Source organism: Amphibalanus amphitrite, unplaced genomic scaffold (genome assembly GCF_019059575.1).
Source record: "Amphibalanus amphitrite isolate SeventyFive unplaced genomic scaffold, NRLGWU_Aamphi_draft 000815F_arrow, whole genome shotgun sequence".
Lineage (NCBI taxonomy): Eukaryota > Metazoa > Arthropoda > Thecostraca > Balanomorpha > Balanidae > Amphibalanus > Amphibalanus amphitrite.
In genome coordinates, this window is record NW_024882309.1 from 44498 (window position 1) to 64571 (window position 20074).

At 52.0% G+C, this 20074-nt stretch overlaps 1 protein-coding gene across 3 annotated transcripts in view; it reads left to right on the forward strand.

The window, feature by feature from the left end:
- Window positions 1-20074, forward strand: part of LOC122366542 (serine/threonine-protein phosphatase 6 regulatory ankyrin repeat subunit A-like) — a 76415-nt gene that overhangs the window by 19659 nt on the left and 36682 nt on the right. For all 3 annotated transcript variants that reach the window (XM_043338915.1, XM_043338914.1, XM_043338916.1), the window contains exons 11-15: window positions 2527-2635; window positions 3060-3160; window positions 4047-4251; window positions 4446-4592; window positions 17776-17882. In XM_043338915.1, the coding sequence (XP_043194850.1) occupies window positions 2527-2635; window positions 3060-3160; window positions 4047-4251; window positions 4446-4592; window positions 17776-17882 (669 nt within the window). The remainder of the gene's footprint in view (window positions 1-2526; window positions 2636-3059; window positions 3161-4046; window positions 4252-4445; window positions 4593-17775; window positions 17883-20074) is intronic.

Sequence of the window (20074 nt, forward strand, 5' to 3'; positions counted from 1 at the left end):
CTCTGAAGCATAATGGATGGTTGTTGCGACCTCTGGAGTAAAATAGGTGAACTTTGCGATCTAGTAGGTAAATTAGATTAATCTGTTCTGTTCCGTATGTTGCGGACTGTCAGGTAAAAGTGTATGATAGGTACGGGCTCTGAGGTAAAACAGACAATTGTCGCGGTCCGTGACACCATCAGGATGTGACCGCCCTCCGGTCCCAGGGCGCTCCGCGCGACCGGCCGCCGCGCGGCACCTGGCCACTCCGCCGGCGGCTGCCCGATTTATGGTCACTGCCAATCCGGAACGGATATTGGCCGCCGGCCTATTGCGGCCGGGGGACCCGGCGACCGAGCTGGCGACGTACCGCGGGCCGATATACCATAATACGGCGGCCGGTCACACCGCACACAGGTAGCAGTGGTGGCCCCCTGAACGGTCGCGTGATGAAACTGGATTAGATGGCTGTCAAATTACGTTATGATATAGACCGTGGCCTCTTGTGAATTAGTCACAGGAAGAAATGGGAGGTCATCAAACGTCGTGTGCTGCAGGGATCCGATGGCGGCGCCGACTGCCCACTGCCGCTCTCACCAGGCCGTATCTACCTAATTTCGAGTGAGATGCAGTGTGTGCCTTTTCTGTGTGACTGTTTGCTGTGACCGAGTGTTATCCCTACCCGACCTTCCCTTTCTAGTCCCGGTGTAGTCATATTCTGTAGCAGCCCAGTGTTGAACGCATCGCTAGCGATCCTCGATGGTAGTTGCAGGCTGCAGCCGACCACCTTCTGTCGCCCTGCTTTCACAGATAATATGTTTTCTGGTACGAAAATCAACACAGTTTGCCTCAGAATGTCTATGTGATCGGTTTACACATGTTGTCTTAGGCAGGTGATTAGTAACATGTTTCCCGCAACCTTTTACAATGGTCGCACTTCCAGACTGCACGGTTCCCAGATGCACTCCTCTTTGTCTATTTTTGTCATAGCCTTTGCCTGTTACGAACCACAAGCCAAAGCCAGCGACTTGAACTGGAACCGGGCGCTAAATAAACATCTGCCTTTTCGCTAGGTGTGGTCTATGTATAATTTATGCTCCTACCCACCCCACCCATATTTGAACGACCTTTCCTATTTGGTTTGATGTGCTTAGCGATTTCACTCCGCACGAGTCTAGCTAGAGGCTGCATCTTCTGGCCATGGTTTTCATCGCTGTTTTGTGATGTGCCCTTACACTGTTCTTTCAGTTAAGTTCCGCACAATGAAGCGTGTTTGATGGATGGCTATGGCTAACATTAACGCGTTCTCACGTACGGTTGGTGTTTTACCCATGTTGCTGCCTGACTGGCCTTGTGACAGCTATAAGTAGTGTGCCAAAATGGAAGGTTATCTTAAATTGTAGACATAGAATGCTGTTTTGATCATGAATTGCACCTGCCTATCATACAACATGAGAAACTGACGCTCCGGTTCGTTTCAAGCGTACCGTTTTCTTACAATTGCTTTCCAATTTTGTATCACGCGATAACCAAGTAACACAATTCGGTGCATTCTAACTCCGTTATTGGACTTCTTTTTTCCTTGCCTTGCCTTTTCTTTGTCTGATGCGGAAAGTTATAGTCTGCCTTCAACCCTGTTTATATGGAAATTGTCGTGAAGTTCCTCATGGTTGGGTTTTTAGTTTTATTTTCATCCCGACTCCGAATCTATGCATTGCTTTCGTGTTATCCGAGCAGTTTGACCATATTTCGTTGGTTTCGAGCCGAATTAAACCCGATCGCAAGTCGCAACTGATATCGATTTGCATAAGATTAAAGATAATTACCTGTTTTGTTTCATTACCTTACCCTCGATTTTTTTATGCTCTAAAAGCAGCGGCATTTCTGTGAGAACTGGGCTGTTTACTAACACGCAGTCAACACGCAGCTTTGAACACTGAGCCTATTGATGTCATTTACCAATCGACGGACTTGTTTGCTTTTAACCACAGACCCTCTTCATGCCGCATCCTGTTTCATTATCTGTGTGTTTATGCCTTTTTTATAACTCCTGCTTTAATCACCATTCATGTGTAGTGAACACTGAATGGGTGCCATATACTGAATGGGACTTGAGACCGGGTAATCGGGAATGCCGAAGAGGGACGGTAGCGCTGTTTAGGGGAGGGCTCCTGTCCCGACTCCGCTGACTGGTACTGCTGCCTGGGTAGCTCCAGCGGTGCTGCCGGCTGCTGCTCGGACGCTGTATGTACGACCTGGGGTAGCGTCTCAGTCGTACTTCGCCCGGACTGATGAGGAGACTCCGCTATGCTTCGTCGGATTATCCGACGTCGGATTATCCGACGGAGCATAGCGACCGTTCACAGTGCATGTTGTTTATCCTCTATGTATAGCTCATTGTGTAGCTCGTTGTGTGCGCCGCCCTCTAGTTTTTTTTTTTGTGTGTGTGTTATGTATCCTTTACACACCCGCATTTCTCTGCCTCAGTTTGTGGTGTGTTTATACAAATGTTTGTGTTGTCTGACTGTGTATGTTCCCGTCCCCCAGGAACCAGGACAGCACGAGCCTTCTGCTGGCTCGGGGAGCCGACCTCAGTGCCGCCGATAAACAGGGCCGTCTGCCGCTGCACTACGCGGCCGCGCGCGCCAACTATGAGGTCAGTCGCAGTCCCACAGTCAGTCACAGTCCGACAGTCGGTCAGTCAGTCAGTCAGTCAGTCAGTCAGTCAGTCAGTCAGTCAGTCAGTCAGTCAGTCAGTCAGTCAGTCAGTCAGTCAGTCAGTCAGTCAGTCAGTCAGTCAGTCAGTCAGTCAGTCAGTCAGTCAGTCAGTCAGTCAGTCAGTCAGTCAGTCAGTCAGTCAGTCAGTCAGTCAGTCAGTCAGTCAGTCAGTCAGTCAGTCAGTCAGTCAGTCAGTCAGTCAGTCAGTCACAGTCCGGCAGTCAGAGTACGACTTAAAACGTCCGTCTGTCGGACAATAGCTAGATCGGCCTGTCCTACTGTCTGTTCTGCTGTAATATCTGTCTCTGTATGTTTGTATGTGCTTCTCTGTTGGTGACGTTAACCGACTGCCTCACCTCCAGGTGGCTGTGACGCTGGTGGTGGCCGGTGCCGACGTCTCGTGTACAGACAGCCACGGCCGGACGCCGCTCTACTGCGCCGCGGCCGCCGACGCCGACGGAAGGTCCGTGTCCGCCGGCCGGGGTCTGGGGCTGGGTCTGTCTCAAAAGCGAAGGTGTACATAGGTCCGCCTGCTATAATCTGGATTCGGGTCCGCCTCTCGGGGTCAGTGTGGACACGGGCTCCTAGTCTGTTCAAGGTCAGGATCTTCCCCATGGTCAGGTTCTGCCTCCTGGAATATGGGTCTGGTGACCAGGGTCTGGGACCATGTTCGCCATCCACAACCAGGGTCAGGCTTATTGATGGATGGGTCGTCCTAGGTCAGGGTCTGGCCTTTGGGTCTGAGCCCAATGTGTCTGGGGCTATGCCCTCCATCCTTTGCCAGGGTCAGGGACTACATAATCATCCACAGCCAGGGTCAAGGTTATGGATGTGTCCTCCGGGGGCAGGCTGGAACCTAGAAGGTGTGATGGTATGTTGTGATGACATTCACGGGCCCATCCACGTCTCTGGCTCATTGTGTGAGCACCGCACGCATCGGAGGCCATTCAACACTGAGCGCGCATTGTGAATGGTAATGCCGCGCCCAGTGCTGTGTTTTCATACGAGGGGGTGGTCTTTGATGTTTAGTAGCTCTCTTTACTAAATTTGACTGTGACTCTCACACAGTCAGTGAGGTTATTTAGATGAGCAGAGAGCTGCAACTGTAACTTAAACTGGCTCTGTGACTGTGTCTGTGACCGTGTGACTGTCACAGGACGGCGCAACTGCTGCTTTGTGTTTGTGACATTGTGACTGTAACTGTGTGCCTAGGACGGTGCAGCTGCTGCTCTGTGTTTGTGACTATGTGACTGTGACTGTGACTCTGTGACTGTGTTACCTGTCACAGGACGGTGCAGCTACTACTGTATCGGCTGTGACTGTGTTTGTGACTGTGTTACCTGTCTCAGGACGGTACAGCTGCTGCTGCAGCGCGGCACCGACCCGCTCCAGCCCGACTCGGAGGGACGCTCCCCTCTCCATCTGGCGGCCGCCGCCGGCCACCGCGCCGCGCTGGACCTTCTGCTCGACTCGCGCGGTGTGTGCTCCGTGCTGGGGCCGCCGGCCGGCGAGGAGCGCTGCCCGCCGGCGGCGCCCAGTCCCCTGCATCTGGCTGTGAGTACCGCACCTCCGTCTACACATGCATACAGACACACACCTGACGGGGACCCATCCTACCGGGCTGGACAGCTCGTGTGGCTGTCCGCACTCTCGGGGTTTCTCCCTTGTCAAGTGTCCGCGGTGTAGCCACCGTTGCCCTCCGTCATTATACTATCACCACTGATCGCAACCCCTCGGCGTGTCCGCAGGCGTTCCACGGCCACCAGGCCAACCTGATGAACCTCATGGCCGTGATGGATAACGTCAACCTGCTGGAGGGACGCGGACGGACGGCGCTGCACCTGGCGGCGGCGCGCGGCAACCTGCCCTGCCTGCTGTCGCTGCTGGAACAGAAGGTAAGGACCGGGGATAGTTGCCCTGCCTGCTGTCACTGCTGGAACAAAAGGTTAGGAGGACCCGCGGCAACGTGTGCCTGCTGTCACTACTGGAACAAAAAGTAAAATCCGAGGTGCCCGATGGTGCGTAGTTTTTAATCCGCCCCTACGCCTGTTTGCTGAAAAAGAACTAAGCTCATAGCGTTCCGTGTTCGGTCTTACTGTGCTAGCTCTAAATTTGTCCTTATTGCTATCTATCTCCAAACCAAGACCACAGATCCTGAAAACAAATAATCCATGCATTGTCTGATACAGTCTAATGCAGCTCACAATAGACACCGACGCATCTTATGGTCTCTGGTGGCCGCATGATCAGACGGAATGCATTCCTGGTCGCCTATATCAGCTCAGTCGGCACGGTCCCCGACACGGTACGTATGCTATGATAGTCTGGAACGTCAGGTATCTTACCCAGCCGGAGCTCGGTACATACAGCTTTGCTGTGGTAATCGGGAACGGTACCTTCCCGTACCGGAGCTCGGCGAAACAGGTGCAATGCTCGACCGTCTATTGTCAGTTGGACCGTCTATTGTCTGTTGGGCCGTCCATTATCAGTTCGCCAAGTATGCGGAACACCGATTCAGTACGACAACCGTGTGCCTCTTTGACTGGTGCGGCTCTGTCTCGGTCATCCGTGTGTCGCTGTCCGTGGTCGTATTGAGCGCTGCTGAGCGCTGACTCGTTGCGCCGGTACTGACAGATGCACTGAACAGGGTGATGTGCAGAGTGCGCCCTGTCGGCCGATTAACCGCTATAGACTAGCCGGTCATCGGATGGACAGCGTGCGTCACTGAACATTACTTAGTGACGGGGCGGTATGATATTGGTTTTTGTTTTAAACTGTCCCTTCAAGTTTGGTATTGGGTTCTTTTTGTTGGTTTACCTTGTTTTGGACATCAATTATAACATCCGTTTGTGGTTTGAAGTGGAAACAGCGGACTAAGATCTAACGACACCGACCAGCGTTTTACCCAGTGTATTTACCTGAGATCACCGACCGAACGTTCACGACCCTCCTATACACACCAACCAGCAGTGACAGCGCGCATTGGGACGGTCACAGCGGCTTTACCGGGTCACTGGGCTTTGTCGGCGGCCGCCTGTTCTCTGAGCGGCCTGCGGTGTGTAACAGGATTCACTGAACCCATTGCGAGGCAGGGCTGCTGACTTGCCGTAGTGACAGGCGGGGACCGTAGCGACAGGCGGGGTCGATTTGCCTGCCCCTTGTTCCCGATATTTTATATATTTTTTACTGCGTCGCCTCCGTCCAGTTATTTGTGGTGGCGGTTTCATGGCATGATTTTGGCTAACGCCACGTCAAAAAGTCGGGCACCGATCGTTCGTGGAGGATAGGAGAGGAGGATCACTACTTCTCTCTCTCTCACACTCAGTCAAGCATTAGGCTACTCGGACGGCTTTTATGTGACGGTCCTTTCGGCCCAACACTGGTCGGTCTTCCGCAACTGGTCGGTCTTCCGCAATTTGCCGGGCCCATACAGGCTGCGGCGGCAGACCGCGAGGCGAGGAGACGACCCCATCCGTCCCCTGTGATCGATATACACGGCTGGTGAAGTTCCGTCAACCGAGTTGATCGAGCCGTACAAGTTATCCCCTAGTTGGAACCCGTGTTGTCGCCCAACTAGCGGGCCGGGACTTGGTGTGCTCCTCCGGGAGTAGTCCAAATCTGCCTCTCCACGGCCTCTCTCTCTCTCTCTCTCTCTCTCTCTCTCTCTCTCTCTCTCTCTCTCTCTCTCTCTCTCTCTCTCTCTCTCTCTCTCTCTCTCTCTCTCTCTCTCTCTCTCTCTCTCTCTCTCTCTCTCTCTCTCTCTCTCTCTCTCTCTCTCTCTCTCTCTCTCTCTCTCTCTCTCTCTCTCTCTCTCTCTCTCTCTCTCTCTCTCTCTCTCTCTCTCTCTCTCTCTCTCTCTCTCTCTCTCTCTCTCTCTCTCTCTCTCTCTCTCTCTCTCTCTCTCTCTCTCTCTCTCTTTCTCTCTCTCTCTCTCTCTCTCTCTCTCTCTCTCTCTCTCTCTCTCTCTCTCTCTCTCTCTCTCTCTCTCTCTCTCTCTCTCTCTCACTCGCTCTCTATCTCTCTTCTCTTCTCTCCCTCGCTCTCTTTCTTTTCTCTCTATCTCTCTCCTCTTCTCTTGCTTTCTGTCTTTCTCTTTTCTCATCCGTTTGTGATGTCTGTGCATTCCCTTTCGGACATCATGCTCGCTGCAAACATCTCTTCGATCTGCGGCTGCCCTCTCTTATCCGCCCTTTAGTTTGTATTTGGAACCCTTTGCTGCAAACGAATTCGACCACATAATGTCGCGCTATAATCAACCCAACTGGCATTCAATCTCTGTGCTCTGCTCGCCCCGCCGGATCGCGGCCGCGGCGCCCCGCCCAGTTGCGGTCGTCATGTGCCGCCAGCAATGGCAGCGCTCGGGTACCGGTGAACCTTGTGTCACCCCCGCGTCCCGGTACGGGTCAAGCGATCGGTGCATTAGTTAATTAATATTTGATCGGTGGACCAGTCAGCCGTAGTGGGGCTTACCACGGAAGGGCTTTGAATAAGGTCAACGGTAGAGCTTTACACAGGATTCTCTTTGATTTCAGTTAACCAGCAGCCTGCCGACTACGTCCGGATAATATGATCCATTCATTCAGACATCAGGGGTGCCGATGGCTTTCTTTGCCATCTCTTATCGACGACGCCCCGTTACTGTAATCCGGTTATTCGCCGGGAGGCGGGCAGCAGAGCAGAGCTCCCTGCTGGCTCCGTTCGATCCGCCATCGCGGTCCCCGTGTTTTCATTTCCGCCGCGCGGCCGTATCCCCGGCGTGGCTCTGGGGTGTTTGGAGCGGCACCAGCCGCCTCAGAGGCCGCCTCCGACGCACACAGACGCACCCATTGTTATTCGACCGCCGCTTGGGCCGCCGGGAGTCGAATCGTACCCGGCGGGGTCGGCCGGCGCCGCCCCGTCAGTCCCGGCCGCCTCGGGGCGTGGGGCTACTCGGCAGTCCGTGCGACCGCCGCCCGGGGCCAGAGATGTTACACAACAGGTAGCCACTCTATATATCACCGCCTGAGTCCTTTATCGCGAGGTGTATGTATGCGGTAGCGTTTCCACTGAATGGTTCTCCGAGCTGGCGTGCTAAGTGTGCCGCGGGGTGTGATTCCGTCCCATTTTATCACCCGTGAAATTTTGCATGGCCCCTGGCTGTGGCCGGTCGACTGTGTTAACTTGGTTAGTCGGCAAAGGTCGCCCATTTGGGCGGCCATTTACTGCTGTGGTAACCATCAGGAAGCGCTGTCAACGCCGTCGGTCCGTTTGGACTGCGGTGGCGGCCAGTTAACGCTTCAGTTCAACTCAGCAATCGATCGCTTCTCCGTATCGGGACATATTGAACTGAATTTTAATTGAATCAGCTCCTGTTTTGTGTTAGGTGTAGCAGACCTTGCCGGTTTTGCAATGTCGCTGTTCTTCATTCTTCTCCCCTCCATTTCGGCACGAGCCAGCTGACAGTGTGGCCTGTTCCATTCGCGGCGGCATTGTCTGCCGTCACCCTTCATTAACTCCCGCCTCCCCTGTGACCCGTCTAAAGACACAGCGCCTCCCCCTGGGGCTGTCTAGAGGAGGAGCGGAGCAGTGTGCTGCTGTTGTCATATCGCGTCCCAGCACAGCACAGTGAGGCACAGCCACACACCGATTACCCGTCTAAATGGGCGCAAAATGACCTTAGTAGTCGGCGCGCCCTAAAGCCCCAATTAGCAACAACGATTAGGTACCCGCCTAACACACCGAGTCTTTGCGGTCGGCCAGCCCTTCAAAACCCTCTGACGTGCCGGTTTTCTGAGTAGACAGGCGGCGGTATGCGTGCGTCAGATTACCCGTGAAATGGACGGCCCAAAGTTAGCGACGCCGGAGCGCACCAACTTGCGTTATTAGGTGGCCTCTCGTGGTGATGGGCGCTAGTTTAGTCGCTTGTTGGTTGTGATTCAGGCTGGCACAGCGCGGCCTGTTCGCTGGAGAGCTGAGATGACAGAATCTGGCCAACTTGTGTGCTGCTGATTGCGCCTTGTGCCGAGCCTTGCCGACGCCGACGCGACGCTCTTCTCCCCGTCGCCGTCTCAGCTCTGTATCTGCCCACGGACTGACTGACGCGGAAGTGGGCCGGGCGGTGGGGTTCAGGGGATTCCGTCAAACTTATCCCGGCGATCTGCACTTATCGAGCTCGGAGCGGCTGCTAACTTGGCCAATGTAACCTTTCGCGTATAGTGTTATCTCGTGTACCTCGTCCCCCATCCCGCCTCCAAAGCATGCCGATCATGTGGGCTCTAAGGGCATTGCGCAGAAATATTGCAAGGATATCGCTCCGTTCTAGCAACATTCTCAATTATACCAAGCTCGTAACTCTCTCCTGAGTACGGCATTATTGGATTTAACGTTCTTTACGGCCGATCTCTAAACACCCTGATTCCATTTTAGCTCCCTGCAGTTCTGCGTCTTTGAATGCAATATTAGTATCAATCTGGGCCTTTGTTTGCAAGTTTTATCATTGTGTTTGTCAGGCGTATCCGTCTTTTTCCGCATGTGTTATTCCGCTGAGCGTCCGCCCCGTCAGTTGAGGGATTGTTTTACCGGAATAGGATTCCTCTCTCCCTCTCCCTCTCCCTCTCCCTCTCTCTCTCCCTCTCCCTCCTCCCTTCCCTCTCCTTCTTTATTACTCTCCCTTCTTTTCTCATTGTTTCTCTGCTCCTCTCTCTGTCTTCCCACTCTCTCTCCTCTCTTTTCTCTGTTCCTCCCTCTCTCTCTCTCTCTCTCTCTCTCTCTCTCTCTCTCTCTCTCTCTCTCTCTCTCTCTCTCTCTCTCTCTCTCTCTTCTCTTTTTCTCCTAACACTTTTCTTTCTCTTCCCTTGTATGTTTCACTACACTACCCTCGAACAGCAGACAGATTGTCGCCGTTTCTCAGTTTCACTTTGTGTATTTTTTCTGACGTCTCGCGACCGCCCTTGTGGCTTTAATTGACCTCTGACGGATGGCCCACTTGGGTTAGTGCCCGGTCTCTGCTCTCCAGAGGAAATGTATGAAAAGAGCAGCGGGAGGGGAAGCTCTACTTTATCTGACGGTGGATAATGGGGCGACCTGGCTATGCGAATAGACCTCTGCCGCCGCGGTGCAGGGCAGAGGGTGAGAGGGACTCGCCCTAGTGCGGTGTATGGAGGAAAGGTCGGACTTATCACACAGAGAGGAGGTGGCGCAGGGATGGGGGATGGGCCGCTCATCTGGATGAAAGGCGAGGGGAGAGTGGGGAAGTGGTGAGCAGACTGTGCTGCTCAAAGTGTGTGCGACCACCGCCTGTTTGCCTCCGAAAAACAATCAGACTTACTAATACGGACAGGTGATACGATACGATAATTTGCGCCTTTACTTTAGCTTATGGACTAATGCTGTTTGGCTCGCTAAAAAGTAGTAGGGGAGACCCGGGAGGTATGGGCCGGTTTTGTGAAAAGGCAATTTTCTTCCAGTGGGCAGTGGCTAGACTCGGTTTTACACTCTGTGTACGTGATATTGCCTTTCGCCTGCAACGTGTGCCTGATATTAGGCATCTGGGATCAACTATTTTGTCTCGAGATAACTTTCAATAAATCATGTGCTTTTCCGGTCCATCAAAATACACCGGGAGGTATGGGCCATGGCCCGGGAGGTATGGGCCCGTGCCATGTTTCATGTTCTTTTCTCGACAATGAGAATAATACTCGTGGCTGGTATCTACCTTGATCTCTCTTAGAGCCCAGGAACCGCATAAGCGGCCAACAGCTTGCTTCATGGAGGTCACTGGGGCCCATATGTATTTTGGTAAACTCAATCATGTACCATGAAACAAGATCAATAATATTTTGTCTGTTCGAATGAAATTTGAAGTTAAATTTTCGACCTTGCGCGACAAAAATAAAACTTATTGACGGGGATATTCAATGAAAGCATCTTTTTATTTATTTAGGATCACCGGGGGTGGGTGGCCCGAACCTCCCGGTTAGGACGTCATAATGTGCATAGCATCTCAGCTCATAATATTGCAAGAAAGCTTCATATTGTCTATCCAGTCTTCATTTGCATGCTTTAAACTTTATGTTAGCGATGGTCTGACATCATAAAACGAGCCTGGTTCAAATTTATTACGAATTTTCTGTATGTACCGTATTTTACTCGAAGAGGGCAAAAACGCTTTTTCACCGCTCATTGCCAAAAAAGACTGAGGAAGGTTTTGAAAATCACGTGGGATGTATAACGGATTGGCTGCTACCAGTTAACGCCGTCAAATGTGTAAAAATACGCAACACTTCTTCAAAAATGCGATGGCCCATACCTCCAGGGGCCCATACCTCCCGGGTCTCCCCTACTTATATCCGACTTATTTCGGAAGAATGTGCCCATTTATTTCACCCCATTCAAAGTTGCAGCTTGAATTAATAGTTGTTCTGCCAGAGGTGTTCAACTATGTGTCCGTGTTTGTTCTATACCTGGAATCTATAAAAGGTACACGGGAGTTTTCGACCATCGATGCTGCTAAGTTTGCCAATGCTGCCGAGTTTCCCAACTTTCGGACACTTGTTGCCAAAGTTTTCAGAGCGTGGTGTCGGAGCGCTAACTGGTTTTGTTTCAGCGAAATGCAGTAGACGTCGCCAATAATTTACTCTGGGCCACAGTGCTGGGGTCAACCAGTGTCTCTTATCTCAGCTGAACCAGCCATCTGTTCGCACATTACGAATCCCGTTATAGTTGCCTGAAACCGAGAAACATGCTTTTCAAGAACCGAAATGTTCTTAAACGCTTGCCCTCTGATTCTCATTTGTGGAGTGATCTTGCAAGAATATTTTGCTGAGAGTAACGTCGCCGCCATGTATCGGTACCAAAACCACAAATATCCAGAGCGGTGCCGCCAAGTGTCGACCTGACCTCCATTCTCTGGGCTACACCGGCCGTTGGCCTGGTGACTGCTGAACAGTGATTTTTCACGGCTCGCTGCAGTTTTTACAGCGGCCGTCCTTGGGTCTTTGCCGCCGTGTTTTTCCCTTGGTCGTCGACTGATCAGGTGAAGCGTCATCGTTCCTTGTAGATATCAATCGGCTCTGATTGGCCAGAAACCGCTGTATCGACGACTTGTGCCAACTCGGTAACTGAATCGGCTCGTATGAGACTTCATTAGCCATACTCGTGACTGAATCAATTTTAATCAGTGGCTGAAGCTCAAGATTGGTATGGGGAGCTGTTCCAAGCCTATGGAGATTTGCTTTCAGCGGGGCTTTAATTTCGTAGTTTTAACGTTACTTGTAATTGATTTCGATCGTCTTCGTCTTCCGAATGGACTGGGCTGCTCCATACGTGTTTTTTTTTTTGCATTTTGTTTCGTCCTAGATTGATTTTTATTTAACCGGCTGTAGGTAACACGATTTATTTCTTTCCATCTGACGTTTTGCTGACTTCATTGCGAATTTCCACCTTTCAGCGCATTTGTAATCGATTGTAAACAAGTCGTCCCATTACTACCGCTCGATCCAAATCACCCTCTCACTTCTGCAGCTCTATGCAAACTCGCACCCGTCCCCACCCATCTCTGGCAGCCCGGGGCGGAGAACAACATCGTTAGCCCCCCTGGCGGTGCCGGCCCGGCGGGCGGCGGAGAGTAAGATTGATTCGGTGACGGTCGGCTCCGCGGCCGATCGGCTGCCAGTCACTGGGGCAGGGAGTTATACGGGGAGGTGCGCGGGTGACGACGGCCGTGGGACAGGGACAGGTGATGGTGCCGGGAACGGGGGGGGGGATGTAATGCTGCCCGCGGGGAGGGTGGGGTGGTGCGTGCTGGTGGTGCGGCAATGTCAATGTCAATGGCTGGACGGTTGCCGATATGAGTTGTCGATATTCTATATTTGTCGGCTTCTTTTGGGAGTTAGATGTTTCTAACTGACAAGTGGCTGTCAAGTTTATGCTGGTAGCATTTTATTACGACCAGATTTTTTGGGCACGATTACATAGCTTGAGTCCTGATGTATGCGCAAGGAAGACCTGAGTTACATTTTCCTGCTTTTTCTTTTACTTTTGTCAAGCTATGACGTCGGTCTCATTTTCGGAGGAGTATTTGACGAAGCTTGACTCCTTTCTCTCTGAGCTCTCTGGCAAGCTGCTGCAGGCGACCTGTTGACCCGAGATGTCTGGTGAAATGAAATTTACATGCTAATGAATTAAACCGGGACATCACAATATTCATGCAAATGAAAATTTAGGAATGAAATGAAATGGTGAGAATAGGGCGTTCATAGAATTGTTAGAGAGCGTGTTCGTGTTTTCCTGGTTCACGGGATTATTTGACCACGGCCAACAACTGGTAAATGATATTGCTTCTTGCTAGCCATCACTGGCTGGTTTTCCACCAGACCTTACAGCGGCTTATGTGAAATCATTGTGGACATGCCGGACCTGGCATTGGTAGGAGGGACACACTTGCCATCCCTCAGACCTTGGTATCGCTGGCGATCTTGTGAGCGATGGGAGGCGGATGGCGGGTCCTACCTCGCCCCTGTGTGCCTCGCAAGTAGGGGAGAGTGGGGTAATTTGGCCGGTGGTGTAAATTGGCCGCCCCCACCTGGACGATGTCTAATAAAAGTGAGTGAAATAACTCTAGTCTCTATTCATTTGTCATGGGTAGAAATAACTGGAGGACAAATGTCAAAACTTTGCCCCTCGTAGTTTTATTTAAAATTAATAAAACGTTAATTTCATCAGAAAATGGTAACTTTTACTTCTGTTCACAAAGTTGTATAATATGTAGTATTTGGGCTAAAAACGAATTCAGACATTATAGCGCCATTCTTGGGGGTGTTCAGCGGTTCCAAGAGCAATTTCATCTAATTCCGTATAGCCGTGATGACTTTATACACAAAAATTTTCAGAATGGCAATATGGGGTAATTTGGCCGGGACTAGCGGGGCAACTTGGCCGGTGCGCTCATGGTCACTATGCTGGGACGGCCGAGTTTTCATGGTCCAATTGTACAGTCGTGTACAGGTTGATGGTCCCCTACTCTTTTTCCACCGGGTTCCTATGGCTCAGCATTGGCAGCAGCCGCCTGGTACCGGTAGGCTGTGCCGCATGACCGGAGAGTGAAGCGGAACAGTCTACCCACGCCGTTTGACATCGGCTCGGGTCGCCGGGTGGAGCGCTTTGTAGACCAGCTGTCACGTCAGACCAGCGCGGGGGGAGGGGCTCGTCTCGGTGGTTGGCGTGGGCTGGGGAGTGGTGTGGGGCGTGTTGGTGGACCATGGGGGCTGGGCGGGTTGTGTGGCCACCTGCTGCATTGCACATTTTGCGTCGCTTAACAATTGCATTCCTGTTTTTGCTAAGCACAATGCACGGAAGACCCAGCGAATATAATTTACTTGTGCATTGCGCAAAACGTGATTTGGCACGGTATCGAGGCAACCATAGGTCTTGTGCCACATATATGCATGATATTTAGGCAATACGCTTATGAAAATGGTCGATTGATCGGATTGATCCTGGATGTCAATTCGTATGCTAAATGTCGACATGTAATAAATGAACGAATGAATGAATCAATCAATCAATCGACAATCGACATGTAGATATAAAACCGTATAAATGGCTCGCAGTCGCAACCAATAAAATCAAACCAGATCCTAACTCGGAAAAGTAGCCGGAGCCCCGATGAGGCTCGAACCGGGACTCCGCGTTGAAAGTTTTGCCAATGATCCATCATCATTCCACCAAGCTAGAGCGACCGGCACCCGGAACCACAAAAACATTCATTGACTTTGCTGCCGACCTCCCGGCCCCGCCGCCCGCCCGGCCAGACTTTGCCCCAACCGTGGCCACTGCTCACCATCCGGTGTAGCTCAGCGTAGGAGTGCTAGACTGTCAAACTGACCGGTAGTGAGAGGCCCGGTTCGAGACGCTTCGCGTGCTGGATGTTTATTTCTGTGTCCGAGGCTATGCGATTAGTCCACTTTTCAGAAAGATTATTTGGTGACAGGTCTGTTTTCTTTCTTTGCTGCAATTCATGAGGAGACCGTATGGACCCTTATCTGTCCTTCCGCACCCCACTTGGGAGATGGGTGTTTGAACCCCCCTGGGTTTTGTGAATATCTCTAAAGCGAATTTTTGGAGGGTGGATTACGATCGGTTCTACGCGACAAGTGACCACACACACCCAGCCCCAGGTCCGCTCACTCCCTCCCCACATCACCCCCGCCCCACACCACACTCCAGCCCGCCTCATCCACCGACCCGAGCTAAATAGACAGGCCTGACCTTTACCCCCCCCCCCCCCTCCCCCAGCCGGTGTAACGCAGCGTTCGGTCAAATCGCTCTACCAGGCGACCCGAGCCGGTGTCATACAGTGTGGGTAGGCTGTGCCGCTTCACTCTCGGGTCATGCGGCACAGCCTACCGGTACCAGGCGGCTGCTGCCAATGCTGAGCCATAGGAACCCGGTGGATAAAGAGTAGGGGACCATCAACCTGTACACGACTGTACCATAAATGGCATAATTCATGACGAACTTTGACTACTTTGATGCCTTACTTCCGATTGGTCAACTGTAAGAGCATGTGACGTCATCAAAGGTTACCAAACGTTTTTTGCTAATAAATCCTTACATAAAAATGGTACAGCCGCACAAATGAATGGTCTCATTCTGTTCAGCTCGCCAAGGCGCATCGAATGACATGCATGATGACCTTGAAATCACGTGACCTTGAGGTCAAGCGACCTGAGGTAACGTGACCTGAGGTCAACCTTTGACCTTGACTTCTCGAGGTCAACACATATATGTTTTGATGCGGAATGACGAGAGAATTACGATGGTACTCGAAGTTTTGGCCTAGCTTGATTACTTCAAAAGTTATTCGTATAAAACTGCCTTCGCATCTAGAGCCGCTAATTTGGCTATTTTGACCCCTGTGACCCCATGAGTCAACCTCCAAAATGTGGTAAATGCGTCATAGGACACACGTCATTGCTGAATCTGAAGCTGACTCGCAATATAACAGAAAATCCTGACCGCAAACTAACACCGGCCAAATTGCCCCACACCCCCGGCCAAATAACCCTGCTAGTGGGGCAATTTGGCCGCCTTGCAGACCTTTGTAATACGTCACAATTTCAATATAAGTAATTACTCTATCATTTCAAGTTCACTGTCCAGTAAAGTAAAATGAATGCGACACCTGCCAGCGTTGAGAAAATGCAGAAATGTGTCGTCAATTTTAAGTTACATCGTTTTCTAAAAAAAGCGGCCAAATTACCCCACTCTCCCCTACACGTGCAAAGAGGGAGACTGACCAGTGACCACTGACCACTGACCATAGGTCACGCCACCGTCCTTATTATCCCACCATCCCCACCTATCCGCACTACCGCCATCCCCTCCCCTCCGGCGATGGATACAGCTCAAACCAAACACGCGTGTCGTCCGCCGTCACCGGGCGTCACGTCACGCCGTCACCGGGCGTCACGTGACACCTCCGATAGCGGCGGCCCGGCCCGGTGACGGAGCGGCTCGTCTCTCACTGCCGCCGTGACTGCAGCGGAGGGTGTGAGGGACGCGGCGCCGCTGCGCGCTACATACACAGCCGGTGGTCTGATCAAAGGGAGAGTCGGCACGCCGCCCCTAATCACAGACACACCGCTGTCAGTGCAGTTGGGCTTCTCAGGGCGGACACCGGCGGGAAATTGAGTCTGTGTGCCCCGGACCGTAATGGAAAATGGAGAAATAACTTAGCGTGAATGGGTGTCTTTATTGCGACGGAGGAGTTCGGAGAACGGCTATGCGAGGCACACTGCGAGTTATTTCATATATGAACCGAGCTGTGTCAGGTCTCTCTCGCACAGTGGAAGGTAGTTATTAGTTATGACACAGCGGAAGATATTACTTATGACACACGTGGCGAGTGATGGGTGGAGGCTAATTCAGTCGCATCTGGGGACGGGTTGTGCACTGAGCAGCAGCAGCAGACACGTTCGCAAACCCGGTATGAACGTTTGTTGTCTTATACAACATTACAACAGCAACAGTCAGCGCGCTGTGGTGTGAAGGGTGACCACTAATAGTGTCACGGCCAATAACTTGAAATCTGAATCCTTCTGTATGCGTTAGAGTCGCTAGATAGAGGACCGCCTCATGTTGTGTGTTTTCGCGTGTGACCGGCTGGCGACCGCAGCCTGTTGCAGTGGGCGGCAGCTCGGCAGGCGGATCTGGGACGGGTGGCCGCCGTCCGGTGGCGGGCGGTTTAATATACCGGGGTATCCATCACGGCAGCCGGCCTGCCGGGCGGCAGTGGCAGCAGGTGCCGCCGGAAGCACCGTCCATCTGTTCCACTCCAGTGGGTACTGGGTGTGGCAACTGTTCCGCCCGCCGTCTGCAGCACAGATACCCGGGCATCAGTGTGCGTCAACTGATCTCAGGTCCTCAGAATCACTCCAGATAGGCCCTATTGCCCCTCAGATGTACTCCGCAGTCCCTTTAGGTCCACCCGACTGCCCTGTGCCCAGTTTCCCGTCTCCTTGAACTGAACGAGCCGCCTTTGCTGTGCTCCCAATACCATCTACCTCTTCTACTAATTTCATTATTCCTTCCCTTCGGCCGTCGCCGTCTTGTCAGCCTCTGACCAACATCTTCTCCCACTCCTCCCCTCTGCCGCTACCGCCGACCCTCCCACCCCTCTCTCCGCCTCTCTGCCGTGTCCCTCCCCGTCCTCCGTGAATGTGTTTACCCGCTCCGGTCCCCGGGTCAGCCGGCTGGGCTCCCCCGATAGCCGCAGCCACCAGCCGCCGCCGCGCCGCCGGCGTTAGGCCCCAGATCAGCGCCGTGCGCCCAGCTGCGGCGTCAGCCCTTATTGATGCACCGCGCCGGAGAAAGGCTCGGTCGTGATTTGTGTGAAACGAAGCTGCGAAAATAGTCGTACATCCATCAAGTGGGGATGGAGTCAAACGGGTTCCAACGATCATATGCAGGTCTCGTAAGAGGTACTGACCTACCATTATCATGTTATTTACAGGTATTGACCGTGACCCAGATCCTGTGACCGTTAGCCTGTGACCCTGACCCTGTGACCTGACCGCGTCGTCCTCTGTGTGTCGACAGGCCGACATCGATATATCTGATGACGAGGGTCGTACGCCTCTTCACGCTGCCGTGGAGCGGGGTCACAAAGAGTGTGTGAGAGCGCTGCTCACCGAACTACTCAACAGGTGATGTTATAAACCTACCCCCAATCACCCCAGATACACACAGATACACACAGACACTCAGCACTCAGAGGGGCAGCTCTCCGTCATGTCGGGGCGGGCCTGGCAATCACTCCCACTCTCCTAATACCGTCCCTGGAGGCCGGGATAATGCGCCGATGGCGACTCATTGAGACAGATTGCCGCGCACTTGTGTACGGCGCTGTACAGTAGGTCTATTAAAAAAGTCCCCAGCACCAGTGGGCGCTGCCTTCGCTGAGCCGAACCCCCGTATGCCTGTCCCGTATCGCGCCGGTATCAGGTCAGTTAGGGTCAGCGGGACCGCTCGGTCCGGCCCGCGGGCGGCGGACGGGCGGCCGGTAACGCTTTCCGCCAGCCAGCTGTAGAATCCAACAAACGAGACGGCCACCGCTCAGCGCAGCGAAACCGGTGTTAAAGAATGGCAGTAGATGTTCATTGTTCATGGCCACAATGATTATGAGATAGTCATTGTTAGCCCGTGCCCTACAGGAATGCCTAGACTCTCACGTCCTGTTGGAGGGGAAATGGGGATTTAGCATCATTCTTACAACTCAGCTTTGGGCATTTAAGTGGTATTCGAAGTAGCGTCGAAAGTAGCAAAAAGAAGAAAAATACTTCAGCCAATTTTAGATCGGTTCAGAGCAAAAGGTCATGTCACCAGAGGTCATCGATGGTAAAATTTTGCTTGGACAGGATGCGTTGTGCGCGCCGGTGCATTGGGTTTCCAATTTCCATGGAAACATCAACAGACTCGGAAGCTCGTAACGCTTGCGTGGAGCCGAATTCATATCAACCGCCGCTACAATGCATGGCAGCGCAGCGCAGCGTGCTGCAGCGCGGGGCCGTGAAACACCGCCCAGGGCTATCCATGTATCAGGGCAATCCAACCCACGTGATGGGCTCGGCCCCAGCGGAGCATGAGGCTCAGGACTCCCGCCCAGGCCCCCTGTCTCCCCCTAATTCCTGTCATCCTTCCCACTCTGAAATCGACCGAAAGAGCCTAACCTAACACAACAAGCAGCTCGTTTACCGCTATGTCTGAATAATATTGTCAGATTTAATTAAGGTCAACGGCTTAGCACGTAAATAACAGCAACTGCCACCATCGGTATTATGAGAAAACCAATTGCTTTTCCACAAACACTAAAAGTTTTAAGCTAAACCTACATGAAATTAATTTTACCAGCCTCGTGTTCCTCCTATCAAAACGCTTCGAATGAATCAAAAGTTGATCTTTAAGCCTCACCGGCACAGGCCATTTTGCATCCTTCGACGGCGCAAGGGGGGGGGGGGTTGCACGACCCCCCCCCCTCGCGCTTGGCCCCTGATTGAGCTAGAGCTTCACGGAAAAAACGAGCGTGCTGCCCGTCACGAGAGGAAGCCGATGATACCCAATTTTAAGGTCCTAGGTCATCGGGTGACCTTCCAGGTCAGGTCAATGACCCGAAAATCGGGAAAATGGGGACCTGTTAGAAAGTCGTAAAGTGTGGCTGCTATGGGGTTTTCCGGGGTGCTGATCACGAATATCGTTTTAGTTTTGAGCACAGATGATGTCTTAAAGCATTTAGACCAGGTCGGGTCAGGTCAGGTCAGGTCAACCGGTAGGGGGGGCATTCCACGATAGATCGTACCAGGCCCGTCACCCTCATCTCTCAGATTTGAATGAAAATTGGTATAAGGGATAATCATAGGCTCCCAAAACACCTGCCAAAATATTAGACTTCTCAGATGAAAACTTTTTGAGTTACATTGCATAATATTTTTTCAACTTCAGATTGTAAGGGTGAGTTTGATGAGCTATAACTCAAAAACGAGCTAAGCAAGCAACAAACGGTAAACAGCTTTGAACTAACGATGAATCAAAGATTAATACAGTATTTTTAGAATTGGAAAGAAAAGCCTTACATATTGAAAAAAGTCGTAGTATTTTTTTAAATTGTCTATAATGGCCCTTGGGACCAAAATTTTTGCCATTTTTATTTCTTCAAAATAAACCTCGGGTCATTTAAAATCGACATGCAAAAAATTAGAAAGGTGTTCTTTCTATAAGTTCCTCATTTAAATGTATACAAAATGGGTTTCCGGGGGGTCGGTACGACCCCAGCTCACCGTTTCGCCTCTAATGGAGCTAGAACCTTGCGGAAAAAACGAGCATGTGCGCCGTTACAAGATGC